Raw genomic sequence first — 25,156 nt, forward strand, 5'->3', positions numbered from 1 at the left:
GGCAGTAGTTCCAAGATTAGAACATGTTCAAGACTTCGTTCATAATTATGATCCATTTGCAGGTAGCTTTTGAAAGGTTCATCCCAGCGCACTCTTCGTCAGATTTGACTTTAGTACTGAACCAGTTTCCACAGCAAGAAAAGATTTTGGTTTTCAGTTAGCGCTGCATCGGCCACACAACCCTCCTCCAGGGTGTCTCTGGCAGGGACCTGGGACTCAAGAAAAGCATAACTCATGCCTTTGCTAATGCGCCTTTGGTTTTGCTTTCACTTCTGTATTTTTTATTTTGCATTTTTAAAGCACTCACACAGCCCGGGGGCATCGAGGGTCTGTTACAGGAATATGTCTCTCAGTTGCATATTTATAACGCGCTTAATACCCGGAGGTTTCTAAGCGCAGCGGGGTTCAAACCTGTGTTGCTTCGTGTCGTCTTTTTTAAAAGGCGAGCAAATTGCTGCTGAACTATCCTCCCGGGACATATAGTATATAGGTTATAGTAACGTGAAATGCATTTCGGATGCCCGAGATGCCTTTTTGGTCGAGGCGTGTTATTAATAAAACCTGAAACTTCATTGTAGCCAAAAACATGCATTATTCGTAAGCAGCCCTCACCTTCAAGAAGGACATTGTGGAAAAACAGTCAGTATTTTTCATCTGGCTAATCAACCGTCATCCTACTTCGTGAAGATAGGTCACAGACAATCTGAACGTGTCATGTTTGTTCAAATTACTGCTCTCACCTCTGCCCTGAGCAAATGAACGTTGTCAATGTTTCTCAATCATTTGTCTAAGCCTTACGTTGTCATATACATTGCTGGTTGTGCTCAATTTACATGATTGTACATCATTTGCAAATCTAGTGATGAGACATATTCCAGACCGCCACACTCGTAATGAGGCCTAGTACTGACTTCCACACTCCTCTCTTTATCTCATCGAGTGCTGTTTGTGCAATTTGCATTGATATCATTCCATACTTCCAGCTCACCCAAGGCAAGCCAATCTAAAAACATCTAACATCTGTCATTGCCCCATCACAGGTATAAGATTGGCAAAGGAAGCAAGGCGCCAGATTTTAGAAAGAGTAACTTACCTCTAATACTTTCCCAGTGATGTACTTTTCACAACTGTCACATCTTATCCCAAATTTAGCATGATAGTCCATCTCACAATAAGGAACGCCATCTCTAAGGAAAACAGAACGAGGAATGATTTGAGAAATTCTTAAAAGCAAAACAGCATATTTTTTTAAAACTATGAAGCCTATCAAATAATTACAAAATAAATTACATACATAGATAGGACTCACGGAAACACAATGCCATTTTCCCATTCGAGGGGCAGAAAGCATGCATCGCTAATCTCTGAGTCACATGTGAAATGTGTTTTTAATTTGCATGTAGAGTACAGTTTATTTTTTTGCACCCAGGACTCCCCACCATGCACAGTATGCTCTCACTTGACCATCTAGCTGCCCCATTCTGCAACCTTTCTTAGAAATAATCATTTAAGTGGATACAACTCAAGGAGTGAGTGAAAACCTAAGTGCAATATCTGTGTGCAACAGGCAGGGCTGTCCATTGACATTAAGCTTATGACTAAATATCAGCACAGGGCAACACCGTCACCCAAGCGCTAGGCTCTGGCCACTGACCTAGAACTATGGTTCTCTACTAACCTAAAACGCATCAACAGCATGAAAACCAATTTCCAGGGGGACTGCACCACTAACACTTACACACTCCGTTGGATCCATTCGCAAGTAGTACACATGCACCCAACCTACCACAATCAGACACCCGTCCTCTAAAACCCTTGCAATATTTCCAATTGTTTCTTTGTTTCTAATCTGCTCCCGCTGCTTCTACCTGCCCCTCATCCCACCACCATTTTGCCGTCTTTCTGTCTCCCAAGGATCATATATTTATTTTGCTTGTATTTATAGTTAATTTGTAACAGGCCAGTGGCGAACACAGTCACTTTGTGGTTTCATTGGTGTGAGGGGTGGAGAGACTTACCTTTGCAACCTTGCAAGATTCAGGAAAGGTATGTGCTAAAGGGAAGGGAGAAAGGGAAAGGGAAGCGTGATGCACTCAGGTATCAAACACTGACAGGTCAATGCTTTCACGGCCGACCCAATAAATGCAATAAAATGAACCAGAAGCACCCATAAAAAAAAAAAAAAAACAACAGCAGTGGTATGTGCCCTCCACGGCAGGGCCAAGCAGTATCAGGAAAGGTGGGCCAGGGCCATGAGAGGTGACCTCAGTTGAATGACCTGAGATGCTCCTGACCAGGCTTGAGACTGAGACCTGCGAGAGTAAGGGTTGGTGCCCCCGCCTAAGGGTAAACAAAGTCTTTGAAAAGGAGTCTTAAGACCTTTTCTGAAATGACAATGGCTTTTCTTGTTCCTGAGAGGAGGGTAAAGGGCGATCCACAATTGCATCCACACAACACCAAGGGGCCTGCTAGCAACCCCTTCCTTTTCGGATTGGTGGAGCACAAGGAGTCAGATAGTGGTGGATCTCAGCGTAAACACTATGTATGGGATTTATAAAGTGCAAACCTAGCTGGAAAGCAAGTTCGTGTTTTGCAGTCAGTTTACTTTGACGACAGGTGGGTCCAGCACCACTGAAAGATCTGTGGATAAAGCAGAGGGCTTTGGAGATGATTCGAGTCTCAAACGGGAGTCAGGGCAAGGATTGCAGGGCTGATGGTTAAGTAGTCTCAGGTTTTTAGCCCCAGAATAAGACTGGCAGCCTTATAGTGGAAAACCTGCAGAAGGTGGAGGCTAGGTTTAGGGTGTGTGACGAATCCCAGGGTATTGTCACTGCTTCCATAAGGAAAGCCCTTTCCCATGAGGCGAGGGAGGTCAGACTTCTACCCAATAGTCCCTCTGGGGGTGGTACTTAGTTGGTGGATCTCATGGGGAGTGAAACCCTCCATGGAACCAGTGATGATAGCCTTGGGAGAATGCAGTATTCACGACCTTTACATCTGTCCCCTCTATCCTTTCACCAAACGCAGTTCCCTGTGGAACCCAAGAGCTCTGTGTGTCTCTGTAGAGTAGAGGGTTCCATCCACACAGAGCATACTGGGATGAGGAAGAGTGAGGCTAACCAACATGGAGTGCATACCATCCCTACTGACACAAAGAGGGTCAGGCAAGGAGGTAAAAGCCCGCTGCAGAACCAACATACCCGGTACAGTCTACAAAAATCTAGTCCAGTCATAAAAAACAAAGAAGGACTGGCTAGTTTGTCAAGTCAGCCCTGGAGGTGCGACGACCCAGATGCCGGTTCTGAGGCAAGGGACCTGAAGGGGTCGAGGGCTCACTATAAGAAAGAGAGATTTTTGGAACTCCACAATATAAAGAAGGGGAAGAAACTCCCACTTTGATACTTGGGAACTTTGTTTGACCAGTCACTCATTGTGTCAAGAATGGAACATTACAAGTCTGTATCCAGAATGTGAGAAGCCTCCCTCTGGATCAAAAAGACACCCTGTTTTCCTTAGTTAGTTTAGCGTAAGAGGCAGAAATAGGTTTGGGCACAGGATGGTGGACATTTTACTTTACACGTCATCCTGACCGAGTCCTTAGCGGTTTGTTGAGGTAGGGCACCCCCCCATAGAAATAGGGAAAGATAGGATGTTCCTTTTCTTTTTTTTGGATAATAAATGTCTTTGTCAACAAGTATGCCACCACTGTGCCAGACTCGTACTTCTGTACCCTTACAGGTGGTAAAGAGGCTTCCTGTATAGTCTACTCTAGAAAGGACTAGCCCTGGTCACTTTTACCTTGTGAGAGAAGTTGAGAAAAGGAAGAATGCATCTGAGGATGTGCAGCTCTATGTAGACTTTCGTAGAATGTTCCAGGATTTTCAGAGTAAAGTAAAGTAAACTATCAAAGATGACAGTACACTTTATGGCTTCAGGAACTAGAGCGGGTGAGGTGCCAATGGAAAGCAGTCCACACACACTCAACTCCCCACCCTACATGAGACTGAGTGATCTGCTCCCCACTGTTTCCTCCATGGTTGCATGTAGATACCTTACTGCCAAGTTTGCCGCCCTCTGACTCCCCTGTTAGCTCCCCACTTCCTGTTTCTCTGCTGCCTGCACTGTGTTCTTCCCCCTATGATTGTAAAGCTCTCCATTGTTTTCCAAAGCTATGTTTACGCTCAATAAATACCTTAATAATAATAATAATAATAATAATAATAATAATAATAATAATAATAATAATACAAGGAGGTAACAGCAAATGAAGGTATAGTAAAGCCTGGGTAGATGGTGTTGGTATTAGCTTCATTAAGGTACACATATTAAGAGCATCTAGCACTGGAAGGGTGAGGAAGAAGGAAAGCAAGCTGATGGGCACAGTAGAGTGGAAGGGTGAGGAAGAAGGAAAGCAAGCTGATGGGCACAGTAGAGTGGAAGGGTGAGGAAGAAGGAAAGCAAGCTGATGGGCACAGTAGAGTGGAAGGGTGAGGAAGAAGGAAAGCAAGCTGATGGGCACAGTAGAGTGGAAGGGTGAGGAAGAAGGAAAGCAAGCTGATGGGCACAGTAGACTGGAAGGGTGAGGAAGAAGGAAAGCAAGCTGATGGGCACAATAGAGTGGAAGGGTGAGGAAGAAGGAAAGCAAGCTGATGGGCACAGTAGAGTGGAAGGGTGAGGAAGAAGGAAAGCAAGCTGATGGGCACAGTAGAGTGGAAGGGTGAGGAAGAAGGAAAGCAAGCTGATGGGCACAGTAGACTGGAAGGGTGAGGAAGAAGGAAAGCAAGCTGATGGGCACAGTAGAGTGGAAGGGTGAGGAAGAAGGAAAGCAAGCTGATGGGCACAGTAGAGTGGAAGGGTGAGGAAGAAGGAAAGCAAGCTGATGGGCACAGTAGAGTGGAAGGGTGAGGAAGAAGGAAAGCAAGCTGATGGGCACAGTAGAGTTGCAATCTATCTTGAAGGACACTTGTGTATCATTAGCATATGTCTGAACATTGCAGAAGAGCCAGATAGTTTCAGCAAGAGGAGCAAGGTAGGCATAAAAGAGCCAAGAAGAGAAACTGGAGCTTGGGGAACCTCGACGTTGGAAGTAGTAGATAGAGACAGAAAAGATCATGACCTGATCAAAGTCATTCAGTTTAGGAGCACGGAGGAGATCCAATCAAGAGCTTTATCTTTGATACTGAAGGAGGTAGCAAGATGGCTGACGAGTGCAGTATTATTAACAGTGTTAAAGGTAGAAGGCAGGTCAGGAAGGGTCAGGATAGTAGCAGAGTAAGTGTCCAGGGATTGAAGGAGTTAAACTCTTGTGAAGAGCAAGGTCCACTCAGTTCCTCTGGGAGACCAGACACCAGATTAATGGTCATGCTGCAAGCCATTGATTTTGCTAAGTGCAAGGAGCTGGCAATTGTCATCTTCTCCAAGACCAGAGTAACAAATCAGGTCTCAGCTACAAAAAGAATTTCCCTTGAGAAATGATCATACAAAGAATTAATTATGTGTGCTCTAGACTGATTCAGATCAATTTCAAGATATAACACAAACTCCTTTGTGAAATGATTATATAGTGAAAGAACTATGTGTTTTCATTAAAAATGTTTGAGTGAATTATGCATCACTTACCTAATAAAGAAAAAGTATTTGGGAATGTTTTAATTAATTGATCAATTGATGAATTGATATGTCCTTTGTTCACCACATAAGTACATGTATTACTCATTGGCTCAATCTCCATGGCTTTTCCTGCTTGTCTATGGCATCCCTCCTTCTATCCTGGAAGCCTTCTCTGAGTGTCTCGCGCTCGTGAGCCTCTGCCTGGATTTCACCCGACTTCAGAGTGCGGTCACCGTCTTTAAATGTCCGGCACAATGTAGGCTTTAAAAAAGAACTAGTCTGCACGTTGATCTTTGGGCACCTGTCACTTTGCACAAACCCTCTCGCCCTCCTCCTCGTCTCAGTACCTGAGGGAATATGGCTGGGTTTTCTCAGGATGTTTACAATAATGCATATTAGAAACAGAAGGTGGTATGTGTGAGCTGTGGGTGTTTGGGTTAAAGATGGGGTCCTGACTTGAATACTGTAAAGAAAAGTAAAATACTGTAAAGACTTCCTCCAATCTGTCATTACCTCGCTAAGCCTAGTACTTAACTCTGTGATAAACCATATGATTTCTTCTCGCATTACCGACTAACATATCTATATTGCTAGTTACCATACTGTACTTAACCGCACGCATTCATATAACCCACACCGAGCCTTTGACTTCGACTCGCTACCTCTTCCAAACGCTTTTACCAAATTGTTTTTCACCGTCGGCATCAGTCATTATGCCTTGTCTGCCCATTCTTGTATATTATATCGTATATTAATTACGGGCTTATCAGCAGGATTGTGCTAACGATCACCATATACCAAACTGTTGCCATTACCCTCGTGTAAGCCCAGGATTGTTCCGTCCAGTGTTGCACATCAAACGGTCCTCTGTGCACCCCATTACTGCTTTTCCTAATGTATGCAGTATACCTTTTTGATGCACACCAAATTGTCTCCTGCACTTTGAGCTAGCCATCTGAACCTTGCCGCCCATTGCTGCATTATAAAGTGTGTTTAGCCCTTTTTTGCATCACAGACAAGTACATCTGTACTGTCCATAGCTGACGTGTACCCGGAGTAACAAACATACATGTGTGCCCTGTCTCGCTTCACCTATTCTTATGCTACTCATGATTCATGAGTCTGAATGATTGCGTCTGGCTAGAGCCGACCTACATTTAAACACGGCACTTCTTCATCATACTCGCTAACACGTAATGCATTGTGTTAGATGAACCTTACCCTTAAGTTGACTGTATTGTGCCAACTCATAGATATCCACATGGAATGTATAATGCTAGGCTGTTTCCATTTGCAAGATGCACTGTTTGCCTCAATGAATGTGTAAAGCGCTTTGATTTCATTAGTCTATTCGTTAATATGGAATGCACTGTGCTAGATTAATTCTAATTTGTATTCTCATCAAAGTGTAATATATCCCCCATCTGGGCGCTACATTTTGATTTGTGTGCCGCAGCTTTGATACATCTACACTCATACCTAATAAATAACCATGCTAAATTTGCCACTTGCCAACTATGTTTCCATTTTGCATTATAAAAGATTGCCTACCCTGTACAGGAATCTCCTTCATCACCCAGGGAAATGGCCTTTTCAGAACTGGCTGCTACCGGCATCATCCTATCCCTTGTCCTACCCCATTGCCTACCCTCCACCCCACCATTCCCGCCAATCCAGGACTACATTAAGGGCCTCATCACGAGTTGGGTGGTAACGCCGGCGCTAATAGCGCTGGTGCTATCTGCCCTACTGCCAAACCCACCGGCGCTATTAGCGCCGGATCATGGGTTTGGCGGATTCGGAAATCCCCATTCCCCATTGAGCCCATTCAGGAATGCCCCATTCCCCATTGGGCTCAATGGGGAAATTTCGCGCTCATACCGCCGGCGGATTTCCCCCCAGCTCAGAGCTGGGGAGAAATCCGCCAAAGCCCTGATTTGGTGGACCCTTAAATCCGGCAGTAACAGTGCTACCGCCGGATTTAAGGGTTACTGCCAAACTCGTGATGAGGCCCTAAGACTCAAAGCACTACAAGGATCACTAAAACTTCGAGCCCATTACCATTGCCCCCATGATGCCTCTAGAACTGGCGCCTACTAATATGGATGCCCTTGCCTTCCATCCCATTCAGGGCAATACTAGATTATGTCGCTTAAGATCACGCAACAAACAGTTCCCTCTAAATCATATTTCGGATCCAGCTATGCAAAAGCAGTATAAGCCTAAACCTCTAGCTAACAACAAACATTCTAAAACACCAGTTATAGTCACCGCCAAACAACCCTTCATCAGCTTAGAACTGCAGGTTCGGACTACTTCGCATCCAATACAGCCATCACTCAACATTAAAGGCGCTCTCATCAATGCCCACTCACTGGGAGCCCATTCTATTGAGATCCATGACCTCATCATTGAACAACAATTGGACCGCCTAGTAGTTACAGAAACTTGGCTGCATCAAGCATCTGGACCATTACTAGCTCTCGCCATCCCATCAGGTTACAACATTATCAGGACTGATAGATCTAATGCACTAGGAGGTGGCGTGGCCATAATAGCTAAAACTAACGTGCAAATTCGGTCCTGCCCCCCTGAAGGAATAGAAGGTCATGAGCGTCTCCTAGCCAAACTCTCATCCAATCCAAAAACAACTACCAATATCCTGGCTGTCTACAGATCACCTAATAGCATCACCCATCCGGAATTAGAAATTCCCTCTTCTATTCGCTCCCAACATCAAACCTAATACAAGATGCATCATCCTCGGTGACATCAACTTAGGTTTCAATGATAAGCAGTATCATAAAGCAGATGCTTTCCATGCTGCGCTCAAAGACATGAACTTTACACAATTAGTGAATGCTCCCACCCACATTAAGGGCCGAACACTTGACTGGATACCCATGCTTAACTCCCAGGTATCTATCGATTTGATTATACCCCCTGACTGGACTGATCACCACATTGACAATTTTACTCTTATCAGCAACGAGACATGCTCCCCTAAGACAAAGACAACAGACACTTATGAAACAAGAACTATCCAGAAGCTAACAGCCGACAACCTATTCCCCATTTTAAGCGCAGCTTTATCATCCAATGTTGCTATAAGTGACAACCCATGTCACATCGCAGACTCCTACCACAAGTGCCTCACAACTACTATTGACTCAGTAGCACCCTTAACAACCAAAACATGACGTGCTGACAAACGATCGAGTTTCTGGTTCAATGATGAGCTAGTCTTGCTTAAACGTACTAAAAGATCCCATTCACAAAAAATCTCCCACAATAGACTTGGCTAATGCATTCATAGCTGGACACCATTAGGGATGCAAGTAAACTCTGCATACTACTGTTGCTATATTTAGCTGTCAGCATTCGATTTAGTGGATCACGATAAACTTTGTGCGACACTAACAAATTACTTTAGTGTTGTGCATGGCTTGCCTGTGCAGAAGGTGCAGAAGGAATGTTGCGATGCCATGTGGAGTACTTATGCCTGAGGGTTGGAATGTATGTGTGAATGTTCTAACCTGGTCAGTTGGTCAGCCCTCTGCCTGGGTGATGGGACGCCAGTGTTTATATATCCTACTTGTAACTTATATGTAACCTTATTGACTGCTTATAAAGATACCTATGAAGCCGGTAATAAACCTAGCAAGTCAATCTAAGAAGGCTGGGAGCTGCTTCATTTCATTGGCGATGAGCTGGTCTTTTAAAAAGAAGAATCTACACATGAAACAGGGTCTTATTAAAGAAGAACCCATAAATGAAAAGGAAGAAAATCTGGTACCCTGCTGCGGGGGGTGCAGGAAGGAACAGAAGGACAATACTGCCCCCAAATGAGGTAAGGCCCATCACCCAGGGTGGCAAAAGGGGGAGGTGGAGCGCGGACTCCAGGTGGGACGTGGCCATAATTGGAACTTTGGCTGTTCATGTACTGAAGGGAGAGCAGAGTCCTGGTTCTGGAAGGGGAAGGTGACCCACCTGATGGAGAATGGCAGGCTGTTATTTCAGCCGGAGGAAGGGGGGCGCAACTGGCACCCTCAGGCGGGAGAAGGAGCGACCATTTGCTCATGGAGGGAGCAGCACGTTTGGCTTTTGCTGGGTTGTGCCCCAGGAACGCGTTTTGGTTGCAACTCCAAGTGAATATCCTGTTAATGGTAGACGTGGAGTGGGATCCCCTGGAAGCGGGTCTGAAGGACCAGGAGGTGCACTGGATAAGTGTACGGCATGGGGATGTTGTTGGTGTTTAACACTGTAAGTGCGTAGCAGGCTGACGGTTGGGAGAGGCATGGTTTATGCCAGTTCGTAGTCCGTCTATAAATAGTGATGTCATGGTAATACGGGGGGAGTGTTTAAGTCTGAGGGTTGGAATGTATGTGTGAATGTTCTAACCTGGTCAGTTGGTCAGCCCTCTGCCTGGGTGATGGGACGCCAGTGTTTATATATCCTACTTGCAACTTATATGTAACCTGATTGACTGCTTATAAAGATACCTATGAAGCCGGTAATAAACCTAGCAAGTCAACATAAGAAGGCTGGGAGCTGCTTCATTTCATTTAGCTTCTCTAAAGATGCCACCACCTGGGTGAAATCCTTTCCAGCTGAACGTACGTCCAGAGTATCTATTGGCAAGGAGGCTGCAGATCTCATCCCAGTCCCCATTGGCATACCCCAAGGGTCATGTCTCTCGCCTACCCTATACAATGCATACACTAAGCTCCTCTTCTCAGCTTTGGATGCCATGGGTGTCATCTATACCAACTTTGCAGATGACATCCAGATCCTCATACCAATCACAGGGAACTATGACCATGACACGCTGATCATCAACAAAATATACGCAATAATACAAAACTGGATGACTCTGAACAGCCTCTGTCTCAACGATGAGAAAACTGAGATTCTCATTGTGGGCTCCAAAATTAAAATGAATGCCCTCCACTCGGATTATACATCAATGAACATTGATGGAACTCCGATTCCAGTATCGAAACAGGTAAAAACTTTAGGAGTCTACTTAGACGCTAATCTAACTATGATGAAACATGTAAGCGATGTATCCTCATCCACCTCCTACACGTCTAAACTAATTGCCCTAAGTCGCCAGTTTCTTACGCCCATAAATTGCATTACTCTAGCTAGGACTCTGATATTAACCAAGCTGGATTACTGCAAAGTACGCTTACTAGGTACTTCTAATACCAACCTAGGCAAACTACAACTAATGAAGAACAAAGTGCTACAAGCAGCCTAGGATTAAAAAAAAAAATCAGACCACATCACTAACATCAGGAGGAAGACCCATTGGTTATCCATCAAGGCTAGAATCATATTCAAATCTCTGTGTGTCACCTACAAATGCTTCGCCAAGAAAGCACTCATCTACATCAATAATTCAATATGTAAAAAAGAATCTAACAGAACGCTCAGATCTAACAAAAACTCGCTCCTCGTGGTCCCACGCTACAAATTTTCTAGAGCAGGGGGAAGCAGCTTCAAAGTCATGGCCACTAAACACTGGAATACCCTCCAATTAAATAGCAAAAATGAAGATTCCTTCCAGTGCTTCAGAAAACGACTAAAAACCTGGTTATTTAACCAATTTTAGCCAGCTGATACCTCGCTGACAACAACCAGCCAGCAGTAGCTCTAGATAGATGCCAACTTAACGCAGACTACTAATTGAATATGTACATAAGTAAACATGACCCATGCAACTCTCACCAATGCCTTTTCCAATATGTAGTTGCTTGTATTATTGTATTATATATGTAATGTACCTTGAATAACGTCAAATAATATTAAGATGTCTGTAACTACGCCATGATATCTCAGGGTTTGAGCGTACAACAAATGTAATAAATAAATAAAATAAATAAAAGGTTTCTTTTCTCGAAACGGAGGAACTGTCAAATGACAACATGCCATTATTGTGTTGGGTGTCAGAGAGTCTTCCTTGGGGGAAAGGGGAGATTCTGTGCTTCACCCAATGGGGTCATAACATCTCCCCAGTATTTGGCTCCTCCCATGTGATCCTCTCTCATAGGCCCTTCTGAAGAAAAACCCTCTTCTTTCCATGAGTAAATTGGGGCGTATAGGACAGATGTTTTATTGGCGTTCTTTTGGATAGTTTCAAAATTGGGGATGTCAGTACCAATGATTGTCTGTTCAGGTAGACCTGGGATGACAGCAGCATTCATTTCAGTGGATCCCCCTTGAACCATCGAGGTGATTTGGTTCCTGTGACAAAAGTCCTCATCTCCATGTACGCAGGTGACCATGATCAGAGTTTCCTTTCTCAGGTCCCTGGGAGATATTAAATTAGATATTACTGCCATCTGCGTACTCCCTGAATCAATTAGGGCTCTAACAGGAATTCCATTCACTACTGCAGAATTGTGGGGTTTAAAGGGAGTGCTGGTAAAAGAGAAATTGCTAATAGCCTCCACTTCTTCCTCATTTAAGTAATCTTCTTCACAGTCATGTCCTACCATGACGCCTATCTACATTGGTTCTTCTTTCTTATTGTAAGGACAATATCAGGACAGGTGTTCTAGTTGCCCACATGAAAAACATATTATAGATGTGGGTTTTGGGATGAATCCCTCTTCAGATCATAATTCTCCTTTTTCCCTGATTACCATTGCTTTCCTCTCTCCCTTGGGTAGATCTCTTACCATGAGTTTGTAAGGACCATCTTGGTTTCCTATCTTTACTCTAAAAAAAATGGGAAAATGCTCTGGTGTTCTTTTTAGATTTTTCACTTTTAAACACAGAGCTGTTTATGTGGCTAATGCTAAAGTAGGCTTGTTTAATTGTAGAATAGCCTTTTGAAAGTAGGGAGGCAAGGAATGTATAAATTGTTCTATGGCGAGGGTTTCTAGTTCTTCTGGCAGAGATGTGTTTCCTAGCCGGAAAAAGACAAAGGGCCTCATTATAAGTATGGTGGTAAGGAAACAACGATGCCAGTAGCGCTACCGGCACCGTTGCTACAGTACCGCCATACTACGAGCTGAGCTTGCGAGTGGCTGTCAGCCTGCCAGATCTGACCTGGCAGGCAGTGCAGCACCTGCGAGCACAGCATTTCGGATGCACCGGCACCGTTGTAAACGGTGCTGGTGAATCCAACATTGCCATTCTCATTGAGCCCTATGGGGCTCGAATAGGAATGTACTGGGCCTGGCACCCGCGAAAAGGACAATTACCAGGTCCGGCTGGGCCGGAATAGCCCGGTAATTGCCCATTCGCGGGTGCCGGAGGCTACCACCAACCTCGTAATGAGGCCCAAAGTGTTTTGCACTCTGGCCCCTAACTCCACATGTGTTTCATCGGGTTGTAATTTAATGCTTTGGAGCTTCTGTTTATAACAATTGTCTATTTGGCCCACCTTCTTCAATAATCCCTGTTTGATATCATCAAAAGGTGTTGTTCCTAGAGGATTTAATAACTAATACGAGTTCTGAATTTCTCCTCTCAGTAGGGTGGCTAGGAAACAGGTTTTTAATTCATCCTCCCATTGCGGGCTAACATTTTGGAAAAAGCTTCCCAGGTCTTCCCCTTCCCTATATGGTTGTAAGGCCCCATGTGAAGATATAGCAATCCTATCCAGCCCAGCTTGAAAAATGGTCTCTGACTGGATCTTATGAGCATGCAGTTGGACTAGAAAGTACTATTTTCGGGATCTTCTTCCTCAATTAAACTGGTGTCCTGCTCAAACGTGAATGTATCAAAGTCCCCATCTGGTTGGTCGAGGAAGGAAAATATGTCTTCTTCCTCAGGAGATGGGTCTACCTCTATGGATCTACTTATCTTTGAAGAGAAAACAGAATCAGGTAACTCTTCCAGCTTTACCAGGACTTAGGCAGGTCTCTTAAGACTCAGTTTTGACACCTGTAAAGGTGGTTGGAGGCCGATCTATTTCTGCTTTTACATAAAGTTTAATTTAATATATGTTAAAGTCATAATCTGATACCTTGAAGGTATCTAACAAGGGCCGACCATGAAAAAGAGGTGTTTGATGATGCATAGGAAAACCAGATCTTGTCAAGATCTTTTGCTTGATACTTAGAATAGTTTCATGGGGATTAATGTCAAGTGTAAAATGGTCTTCCTCTAACTGCTAGATTATGAGAAGGATTAGAGTGTAAAGATTTTGTTAGTGGGTTCCCAATCTATGCCACTTGGTTTAACATCCCACTCCTGACACAAGGTATTCAATTTCTCAAGTAAAGACATTTATTAAAACAAAAATGGGTTGGAAAACTGCCTAACTGGCCCTATTCTAAAAGGATACAAAAGATACAAAAACATAAAAACTTGATACAACCATATTACAATCAATACATTAAATATTTGAATATAAAAGATTAAATAAAATTATACATATATGCATAGTCAGACACTAACAGTACAAAGATAATACAGTGCAATGCAGAGGTAGAATATAGGAGGTAAGTGCGGCACACTCCATACATACCATTTGTAACTCTACACACAGGATGACTGACACGGAAGAACACATACAACTAAGTACTAGGAAACAATCGTGGTGACCCGACCTCAAACTTCCGGCTTTGGACATAAGGACTAATTCCTAAGGTTCCTAAGGTTCCAGAGGAGCCCTGCACAATTCCACTAATGCCGGATGGGTGGGTAATAAACTTTTAACTTTAACCCATACCCTGTATTCTGCCAGTTGAGTCCTAATTGAATCGGAATTTAAACAGTAATCCCAAAAGGACTCTCCCTTAATAGTCTCATAGTTGTTTACCAGCTTTCCCAGCATGCACATATACAGTGGGCCCAAACGGGGGCACATAGTCAGGACATGCCTAGTAGTTTCTAAATGTTCTCCCTTCTCACAGATACGACAACTCCTGTCCTTCGGTAAAATACACAATCGTGGCCCAATAACTGCTAATACCTGTAACTGGTTCATCCGCAGTCTAAACATAAATTGGCATACCTCCGGATCTGGGCATAGTAACAGGTATTGTTGGGGCTTTCTGTATCTGTGGATTACATGAGATACAGCTTCATACCCCTTCAAAGATGACAAATGTATATAGTTTTGAGTCCAGTCCCATCTATTGATTTTTTGTATGAAAGATTTTTTTGATGGATAAATGGCATTAGTCGCTTCTTATCATGGGATCAGCAAAGAGAGATTCATTTAACTGTTTGTAGCTAACTCCTTGAGGTGACATTTCATTATCAAAGTTGGTACCAGCCAAACCAAGCAGTTTGCAAGATAAGGAGGAAATAGCTTTCAAATAAAACACACCTTGGGCTCTCAATGCCATACCTTTCAATGATGTCAAGCCCAGTTCCAACCTCAGGTACTGGACGGAACAAGCTGGACCCAGACCTAAGACTGAACGCCAATACTGGCCCTCGAGTATATTAAGCCAGTTCATATCTTGTATAGCTAATGCCTCCAAGCCATACAAGATAGCGGGGACAAAACACTGTTGATAGAGTCTAATGATCCCCGCAATACTAAACTCAGCTGTTCCTTTGGAAAATTTACAAGCCTGCAAAGTAAGAGGTTTTGCCCGCCTCTTTTTTTGCGAGATAATCAGGTTGTAATTGGGTTGAGTATCAAATTCAAGTCCCAAGTAGGGATATGATTGATCAATACTTATATTCCCTAGGCTCGTCACAACTTCTAACCGACGTGGGCCACTTTTGGCAATTACCAGTATCTTAGTTTTCCTCAGATTAATGGTAATTAATGGGTTATTATATATGTACATATAAATGTTGTGTGCACACAGTGTATGTCAATGAGGTACTGGGTGCATTTGTGATTGAGTGAGAGCGTATGCAAGCATATGTGTGTTGACTTTTGTATCTGAATGAATAATAAATAATGCAATGTTTGTATGTTCTATTGGAATTAAGTTTGTGAATGTTATGTTGTGTAACTGGGTGCATGGCAGGCCGGCTAAAGATGTGTAGGGGCCAATTGAATTTTAAAGATAGGCCACCAGTCTTATGAATATTATAACAGAGCATCAGCAATGGACTCTTGTGGTGTAGTAGTCTAGTGTTATCCCTCAGGGATTTAGGTTGTTTGACTGAGGTACAAAATCACAGCAAAATTGACAGTAGTAATTTTCGCTGAGAATAGGTTTTTACCTCGGTACAAAAAACCAAACCTATGTCCCCCCAAACTGTCAGAACACCCATAAACCCCCCTAGTTACCTTTTCTCCATCCGCCGCCTCTCCTGTACCCTGCAGCGTCAGTTCCATCCATCTAACGTGGGTTGGATCTGACGTTGAAGGGTCCCTTTTTCTTCCTTTTTTTTTGTTGGGTCCCCTGCCACCAAAGCTAGAAATACCAAACATGGGGAGGCAGGACACCCCCACGACCCCAGCTCTTCATGTTCGGTATCTTCAGCTTCGAACTAATAGTGGTGACCAAATTCAGTCATATCTACCATCGACCACATTTTTTTGAACAATTTGGACGAAACAATACCTAAGAGCCACCATCGACCCTCCCTCGACCCCACCCCTGTCCCCCCCAACATTTTCAGCAAAGTTACTCAACTGAGTCGGTCTTTTGTTTGAAACACGTTAACTCGAAAATGCATATATTTAAACGTGGAATATGAAACCCATTACACAGTTGGATGAGTTTCTACACTGTTTTTAAATTTCCAGATATTAAAAACCTTTGGAGCGCTGCATTTGGAAAGATAATGAGGTAATCCAACATCCCTGATACATTTGTTTCCAAATTGGCTATATAAGTGCTGCAGACAATGAGACTGAATTATGAATGCATAAAGTTTCAGACTTTAAAATCACTGAGTTTTAGCTGAACGCCACACAACTAATGAAACTAGTTCATGAATGCAAATGAATGATGTGATCGAAGTACCACGAGTACAGGGAAAAATAATTTTCATTAAAACTAAACATTGATGACCTGTATACTAATAAGTCGCTGCAATATAATTTGTCGCATTTTCAGGTTTTACTGTCCTACTCACTTGCTGATATATTCTGCATTCAGTAGTGTGTCACAGGTCTTGCATTTGAAGCAGCTCAAATGCCAGTGCTTGTCCAGAGCCACCAAAGACTGTCCATTTTTGATCTCCAGGCCACATCCCCCACAATCTGAAAAAGGTAAACAGGAGAAATTATAGTCAATTATACAGAGCACCACATATTACAATAGAATCATATTGTCTTACATACAGATTCCAAACCATCACATAACATTGTTAAACTATTATGATTACATCAATGCACCAATAGCCCTGTCAAGTATTTCGTGGTTGTAGCGAAAGTTCTTATATCTTGGCATCACTAATGGAGATGGGATGGCCAGCAGAAGAACTGCACAGTATGTACAATTAACATTAATTAATCTGCATTTCTTTATTGAGTATATGAGGTTAATATGCTGGCGTGCTTAGGTGCACTGGATAAAGACATACACTGTAATGGTCTAAGGAATCATGAAGGACTGTTTTCAGTTCCACAAACAAGCAACCATTACACCAAAGGTGTTGCCACTAAAGGCACAGTTACTCGGAAATGTGAATTGTTCACTGCCTAGGTTCCAGTCCTCTTTGCTACCTTGAAAACAGGATCCAGGCCACACACTCTGCCTGGTGTGCTGCATGGCAGCTACGTCACAGCTGCTCCACAGCTATTCTACTGCCATGCATAGCTCTGGGCAACAATTATTGCAAACACAAATATCATAATTCCTTAAAAGGGTAACTGAGTAGAAGCTCTACATGGTTTCAGGCTTACCCCTGCGCCTTGTGAGTCCCTGGGGCAGGAGAAAACTGTTGATTTTGTTTGCAACGGGGGAGAGCCTATTAAACTGTATGGACAGTTAAGGGGCTTGGCGATTCCATGCAGGCAACACCCGTCAAAAGCATGTGAGTTGAGAAGTATGAAGAGGAGAAATGCCAACATATTAAGATTCACAATGGGATTAGTATATGATTGTAGTGGTGAGTGGTTGGACGATCAAGATACAAACAATGTTTATACAATTATAAAGGCAGATTTTACATTATTTTATTGTGCATAAGTGACGCGCTGCAAAATACTTGTTTTCTATTCCCAAGGGGCGTCTGAATATTTTCAATACAGATGCAGGCCTTCAGATGGTCTTTTCCACAATATTTCCACGTTTCCAAATTAAAAAATTGGAAGCACTTATAAATATGTAGAAACAAGACACATTTCCCTGCGCTTTTTACGAATGAGTCACAGGGTCATGCGGAATGCATGGAAGGGACATTTCAGGATCATTCAATGCCTAGAATAACCATGTAATTATTTAATGATTGAAGCTTTATAATTCAATTATTGACAGTCTGGTGTACTCTTTCAAAAGGGGAAGAAGACATATAGCAACATTGAGGCTTCCTAGCTGCTTTGCATATAATCAAAATAGCATTCTGGAAAACTTCAGAATGATAACCACAGATCTTCATATTTGAAAACTAGGTCTGTGATAAAAGGATTGTATGATTGAACCACTCCTTCATGTATATTCCAGATTTGGATGTGAGCATAAAATGGCTGTGACATTTGTCCTTCCAAGAGCCATCTTGCTTCAATCTTGCAAACTTTTAAAACTTGCACATTTTTTAAAGAGGAGGGGCTGAGAGGGAAAGGCAGTGTACAGATATCTTTTGATAAATATATTTAGGATGTGTTCTCATATAGCGTTTTATGCTAAATTCCCCCCGCTTCCAAGTGCAGTAACAACAGGTGTTAGCCAATTTAATGGTGCTCATCGATCGCAGGTGAAGTTCAGGATGGCCACTGACATCATAAAACATAATTTAACATATTTTTAGACATGTTTAGAAACTTACACTTTTAATAAATATATCTTTTTTAAAACAAGCGAGTGTTTTGCCATTGGCTGAGCATGAGGCCATGGAACTATCCACAGAGCGAGAGCACATCAACAAGTCAAGTGCGCCAGCACCGCAACAGATTGCTATCTGAAAACATGCGAACGTCATATGAAAAACATTCAGTGAAAACTCAGAGATACTGGAGGAAGGAAAAGAAGCTGATAAGGGCACAGGGAAAGCGAAATGCCATGATGGCTCTGGCTGATCCCAGCATGGTGGACACAGGACTGCCTCATGGGCTGTAGCACAGTTAGAAGAAAATGCACAACACTCGCAGGGAAACTAAATCACTGTCCACACAATTGGGGATGTATGTAACTCCTTATAAGACCAGGGGCCACTAATTGTGATGAACGGTGGCAAACTGATGATGTTTTAGGTCAGCATATTTCTAATATTTTTATTTTTAAATGGCAAGGACATCTGTAGGGTGTAAGACACTTTATTGCAGTGAAACATGCCAACCTTTAATGAAATGCTTTTCATTTTGCCTAGGAGCATTTGTGATGTTTTACAGTGTAGGTGTTTCCTAAACACAGTGATTCTAACTGTAATACATTACCAGGTTTGCTTTTACTCTGGGATACAGCCCTTTGTAAACAGACACCATTTTGTAAACTTCAAATAACTTTCCTGATTGGCAATTCACGCAATGTCTGGCCTTGGTGTGTCCGAGCAGGGGCATACATACAGTGCCAGAACCTGAAGTGATAAGTATTTTTATGCTTTTACGCGGTCACGCCTCCGGGACAGTGCCGTATGGGACAACCCTATAGCTGCCATTATAATGGAAAACCTGCACTTATCATAGGGAATTCTGAGGCGAGCTAGACACCAGGCAGCCCAGTTAACAGGAGAAATACTGTCAGTACAGGTGACAGCCAGATCCTGCACCCTACACAGACAGAACCCATCTGCTGTGCTGTGCTCCATATACACAGTGTGAAGAAAGAAGAAAAAACAACAAAAGAGTGTAGACAGCAGAATGTTGGCAGCACTGCTTCTGTATTTATGGCAGTGCACCTGTCTAGGGTTACCAGAATTTCAAAATAAAAAAGCGGGACAGGCCACTGCCACAGACGTAGGACTATACTTTCACTGTGGTCACTGACACAAAAGTAGGACTACATATAAAAAATCAGATGGAAGCACCCTGCAGATGGAGCACGTGTGTGCGATCATGTGATCCAGCCCCTCTAATAACAAGCTAAAAAGCTCCCAATGTGCAATTATTTGAGTATAGGTTTGCTTGCTCTGGTAGTGGCCGTGTTTCTGGAACTGCTTGCCTGAGTTCAACATGACAGCTGCTCGATCCAAGGGCGGTGTCGCAGTCAGGCAGAGTTCCAGCTGCGCAACACCATCCAGATAGATCGTGAGGGTAAAGGAGTGCTCAACATGTTGTCACACCTTTTAAATATGCCTGTCTGGAACCCCCAATCTGGTGCGCTTCATGCGACATCAGAAGCAAAGGGCTGGAAGGACCTCTGTTTCCAGCTGGGGGAGGAGGAGAAATGAAACAACGAGCCGGCGCACTGCTTACAAGAGCAGTGCCAGGTTCATCTAGTGCCGCCCATTGTCTGAGGCTGTAAAACCAGAGTCCGGACACCAAGCCGTCAAATCCCATGATGGGTTTTTTTAAATTAAAAAGAACTCTCTGGATCCCGGTGAGGATGGCCAAATCCCGGGACTGTCCTGTGAAAACAGGGACGTCTGGTCTCCCTACCTGTATCCCATTGCATTTACAGATTTTGGGTGATCCTTGCCCGCTCACGTCCTACCTTGTCTACACCTCTGCCCGAAACACTGACAGATGGAGAAGGTGAGGGTACCAGATATGACTCGACCATACCGGTGCAATGGGTATCATCCTGCAGTGACAACGTCTGAGTGTTTTGATCACACGTAACAGTAGCAGAATCAGAGGGAAGTCGTACAGGAAGAGCCTCTCCCAATTAAATGAGAAGGCATTCTCTAGACTCCTCGGTTGAGGATATCTGCTGGCAAATGTCTGGCACTTGGAGATGGAAGCTGCCACAAAGAGGTTGATCTGGGAAGACCCCACTTGCTGAAGAAGCGAGACGTCTGCACTTTTTGAAGCTCCCACTCATGACAGGACTGAAGCTCCCTGCTGAGTGAGTCCCCAATGGGGTTCTTGACGCCTGCCAGATGAAAAGGGATGAGGTACATGTTTTGAAGAATGGCCCAGTGCCACAGAAACTGGTCTATCAGGGAAAGAGTTGAGAAATGCATTCCGCCCTATCTCCTGATGTAAAATATGAAGGTGGTGTTGTCCGTGAAGATCAACACAACCCTCCCCTGAAGCAGGGGGTGGAACAACTTGAGGGTCCAGAAGACCACCCGCAGGATGTATATGTGCAAGTTTTTCTCCTCTGGGAGCCAGAGGCCTCTGGCGTGAGATTGGCCTGTGTTAGCCCCCCAACCCTCCAGAGAGGCATCGGTAGTGACTTTAGCCTGGTACGGAGGGATCCTTGAGTGAGATGTGGTCTAACCGACCACCATTGAAGAGCTTGATGGAATGCATGATTGAGGGTGCATGTGACTTGCTGCCACCTGGTACCCAGGAATTCCTGCAGGTGCTGCATTTGGAGCATACAAAAGGGGACCAGATGGATGCAGGAGGACATCATGCCCAACAGGGATTTCATGGACCGGACTGTTGTGATGGACACTGTGGACAGCCGCTGGACCTTTCCCAGGATGGCTTTCCCCCTCTCCTATGAGGGGGTCGCTAGACACAAGATTGTGTTGAGCCGCGCACCCAGGAACAGTGCACTCTGAGATGGCACTGTGCAGGACTTCTGATAATTGATGGAGAATCTGAGGGAAGCCAGGCGGTGTATGGTCTCTGTCAATGACTGGGTTACCCATGGGTGGGAGCAGGACCGGATGAGCTAATCGTCCAGGTAAGGGTAGACGTGGATTTCCTTGCAGCGTAGATGTGGTGCTACCGGGGGCCAAGCATTTGGTGAAGACCATCAGAGCCAATTTCAGGCTGAAGGGAAGGGACTTGAATTCGTAATGATGCCCCTGGATGACAAAATGCAGGAACCTTCAGTGTTTGCGATGAATGAGGATGTGGAAGTATGCATTCTTCAGGTCGAGAGTTGTCAGAAAATCCCCTTCCTCCTTCAGGAAATGAAAGGACAACCTTCTGTGCTACAGGGTCCCAAGAAAGCTTGCTGTCTCTGTGTGAATCTTGATGACCTGGAGAGTGTCATCCAATGCCTTCCCAAACAGGTGATCCCTGTCAATTGACATGCCCACAACCTTGGTCTGCACGTCCGTGCAGGAATTTGTGGCCTTCAATCAACCTTAGTGTCGAAGAGCCACACCATTCCCCATCTGGTGGAACCCTGAGTCAGCTATGTCGATCACGACTGTGATGGCGTGATCTGAAGCCATCTCTCCTTTCTGTTCTAAGGGCAAGGCCTCAGCTTTCTTGTCATCAGGAAGGAAGTCCAGGATGGGCCCGAGCTTGTACCACAGCTCGCTGTCATACCTAGACAGGATGGAGTGGGCATTGGCAGCCTTGATTGTGGAGGCTGCAGTGATAATGATGCACTTGCCACTGCATCTAGCTTCTTGCCTTCCTGGTCATGAGGCACCTTGGCTGTCGACAAGGGGTTTGATTACCTCTTCCTGGCAATAGCTGAAACCACTGAATCCAGAAAAGGCTGAGACCGGAGACACCTGGGGAGCGAATCTGTGACCCGGTACTTCTTCCTATCACGCTTATATGGCATGGTATTTGGAACCTTCATGACTGCCGACCATCCTCACAAATGTCATCCAACAACGGGACTGACACAATGGTCTTCTTTGCAAACTCTCGCCTTCCTTCTTCTTCTCCTATGGCTCCAGATGGAAGAGCTTGGCTCCCTTCGAGATGATGCCGCAAATTTCATCTGGGGGTGAAGCCCTGGCAGGCTCGTCGGCATCCAGAGGTTCCCCATCTGCGGGAACGTAGTCGTCATACTCATCCGTCTGAGTACCGGCGGTGTCTGTGTCTGTGGCAGTATCTGTGTTAACAGACTCCTCTGTCACGGGGGGAGCACCAGCCCAAGGGAAACGGATACCATTACAGGCATTGTCGGCTGATGCTGAGGAGGCCTTTGGGGTTCCTGCCTAGACCAGGCACAGAAGAAGCAGGCAGCCGCGGCTGAATCTCCACCACCATCCTATGCAAGCAGGTTAAAATGTCCAGATTCATGTCCCTTGGTGCAGGAGCCAGTACAGGTGGTGCAACCAGAGCAGGAGCTGGGCTCAGACCCCTTGGAGGGATAAACAGCTAGTAGGGCTCATGGGACGGGGATCCCTCCTGAGACAGGGGCCCCTGACCCCCTTAGTGGGCTGCATAAAAATCTTCAGGCATATCCTCTTCAGAACTAGTGTAGATATTTGGCGGTGATCTTCTGGGGGATCCCACAGGAGGCAGACAAACAGTCTTGGTAGGCCTGTTCAGAAACTCCAGAGCAGGAGGCAAGGCTCTCACCTGACCCAAATCCTTTTGGAAGGAGACTAACGCAGGAGCCTGCAGAGTAGGAATAGGTGCTGCCGTCATTGATGGGGTTGTGGTCTGGATCGACGGCAGTCTAGGAGGCAGGGAGACCCTCGGTGAGCCGGTTGTGAAGAGGACAGTCGTTGATGAGGACAATTGTTGATTAATTCTTCATTGATGAAGGAAGGCTCATTTTCCCTGATTTCGCAGAAGGGGTCATCGACAGGGCAGTCATCACCAAAGAGGTCATCAATGGGGCAGTGTTCCCGGTGGACAAGTCTGTCATTGATGGGGCTCGCACCACTGACTGCATCGACAACGAAGGGGCTGGTGACGGGCCCTTCGAAGATTCAATCTTCTTATGTTATGTTTGGACGGTGCCAGTGACTTCCTCAGGGACTGAGGCAACCCACCAGTCAGCAGGCTAACCATCGACAGAGTCAGTGACAGGGATTTGACCCATTCCAGAACTTGGTCCTGTAAAAGCAAGGAAATATCGAGGCTGAGTACCACAAAAGGAAATACACCAAACACGGGCTATAAAGATTCACAGATCTTTAATCTACTGTACAGTTACAAAGAAACAGAAATACAGATAGCTATCTGTCTCTCAATACATCACAATGAGTACCAGCCCGTCAGAGTGAGGAATGAGAGTGCTGGACATCTAAACATTCAGGTTTTTATACATTTGCAACAATATTGTCCAGCCCCTCTACAGGTTAATAATCTGTGGTCTAGAGTTCGTGGCGAGTTCACTTATGGCTCATTCAATAATATGCACATGGATTATATAGGGTTTGCATTTCCAATAAGTTACAATGACAAAGTGTATTCCTGGATTTAGCAGTGAGCCTTAGTACATATCCCTTCACAATGTAGTTCAGCCAGTGTCCACGCTCGATATTTACATTACATTGTCCTCGATGTGTATTCGTGAATGAGGCTTGTTAGCGCAGACAATCCTTAGACCACAAGTCATGTTCAGGACAAGGTCTCATTACCTAGTCTAAACATTCGGCCCTCGGACAGTCTAACCATTAACTAGGCACAAAGGTCGGAAAGGCTCAGTTACAAGGTTAAAAACACAGTCCTCCATTTTAGAACAGAGAATCACATACGAACAGAAATCAAAATGGCGGATGATCCTAAAATAGCGGCGAAGTCGATCCAAAATCAGAACTTTGCAACGTGGTTTTCTTCGCAGAGCGACTGGGCTTAGGCCAATATATATCTGAAGGAGGCACGATATGATTGGCCATTTAACAAGCCCTCCTTTTGGCCTAAGCCCAGCGCTAAACTAATTATTAGTCACTTTACGGGTAACTCCACGTCTCAATGTCCATACACCCTGAATCGCAATCATCGGAGATATTAATTGACATACGGTCTGTGACAGAAATTTCCTTCAACACAAATTCATTGGTCATTCTTTTCAGTGCGCGTACCTTTTGTCCTAATGTTCCCATAGTCTGTGCACAACATCCTCCTAACACTGAACATATGATAGGAAGACATTGTATACAGCAACAGCAAAACAACAGAACACCCAGAATAATTAATAAGACCGAAAGTAGCTTCCATCCCCAAGATCGTAAGGAGTCCCAGAACCAAGCGCTAAGATCCCAATTTCCCTTGGGAACGTGCACTTCTGAACTAAGGACGCACAGATTTTGTATAGCCTTAAATATGGTTGGGGAGGAATCCAGTGCGAAAACTCAACAAGCGGACCCCACTAATTTACATACTCCACCACGCTCAGCCTGGATGACGTCTAATGCCATCCGGTTCTGTAGTGCCACTAACCTTATCGCTTTCTGTTCTAGAGTCATGTTATAGAGTATGTCAGTGGTCCAGTTGATATTTCTCGCCAGTACTCTCGCTAGTCTTCTGATAACCTCTGAATTTAGTATTTGCCCCCAAAAAGGTAAAAAGGATTTTGCTACGTCACCCAGAACTTGTGATGAAGTATTGCCATTCTCATCCCGCCTTGGACGAGCCGTAGAGATTTCTGTTGTACTAGCTATGAATACCCCTGGTAACAAGATTCCTAAATAACAGGTTCCCTGCCAATCCCTAGGTAACCATGGGAAAGCTTCATTACCGCAGACGAAATAG

General features: G+C 44.4%; 1 protein-coding gene across 12 annotated transcripts in view; it reads right to left on the minus strand.

Annotated features, from left to right (window-relative positions):
• The window catches only part of ABLIM2 (actin binding LIM protein family member 2), a 1,607,463-nt gene that overhangs the window by 811,628 nt on the left and 770,679 nt on the right, over nucleotides 1-25,156 (minus strand). For all 12 annotated transcript variants that reach the window (XM_069632024.1, XM_069632014.1, XM_069632022.1 and 9 more), the window contains exons 5-6: nucleotides 16,621-16,747; nucleotides 1,094-1,187 (exon numbers count right to left, since the gene is read on the minus strand). In XM_069632024.1, the coding sequence (XP_069488125.1) occupies nucleotides 1,094-1,187; nucleotides 16,621-16,747 (221 nt within the window). The remainder of the gene's footprint in view (nucleotides 1-1,093; nucleotides 1,188-16,620; nucleotides 16,748-25,156) is intronic.

This window comes from Ambystoma mexicanum, chromosome 6q (genome assembly GCF_040938575.1).
Source record: "Ambystoma mexicanum isolate Mex_15411 chromosome 6q, UKY_AmexF1_1, whole genome shotgun sequence".
Lineage (NCBI taxonomy): Eukaryota > Metazoa > Chordata > Amphibia > Caudata > Ambystomatidae > Ambystoma > Ambystoma mexicanum.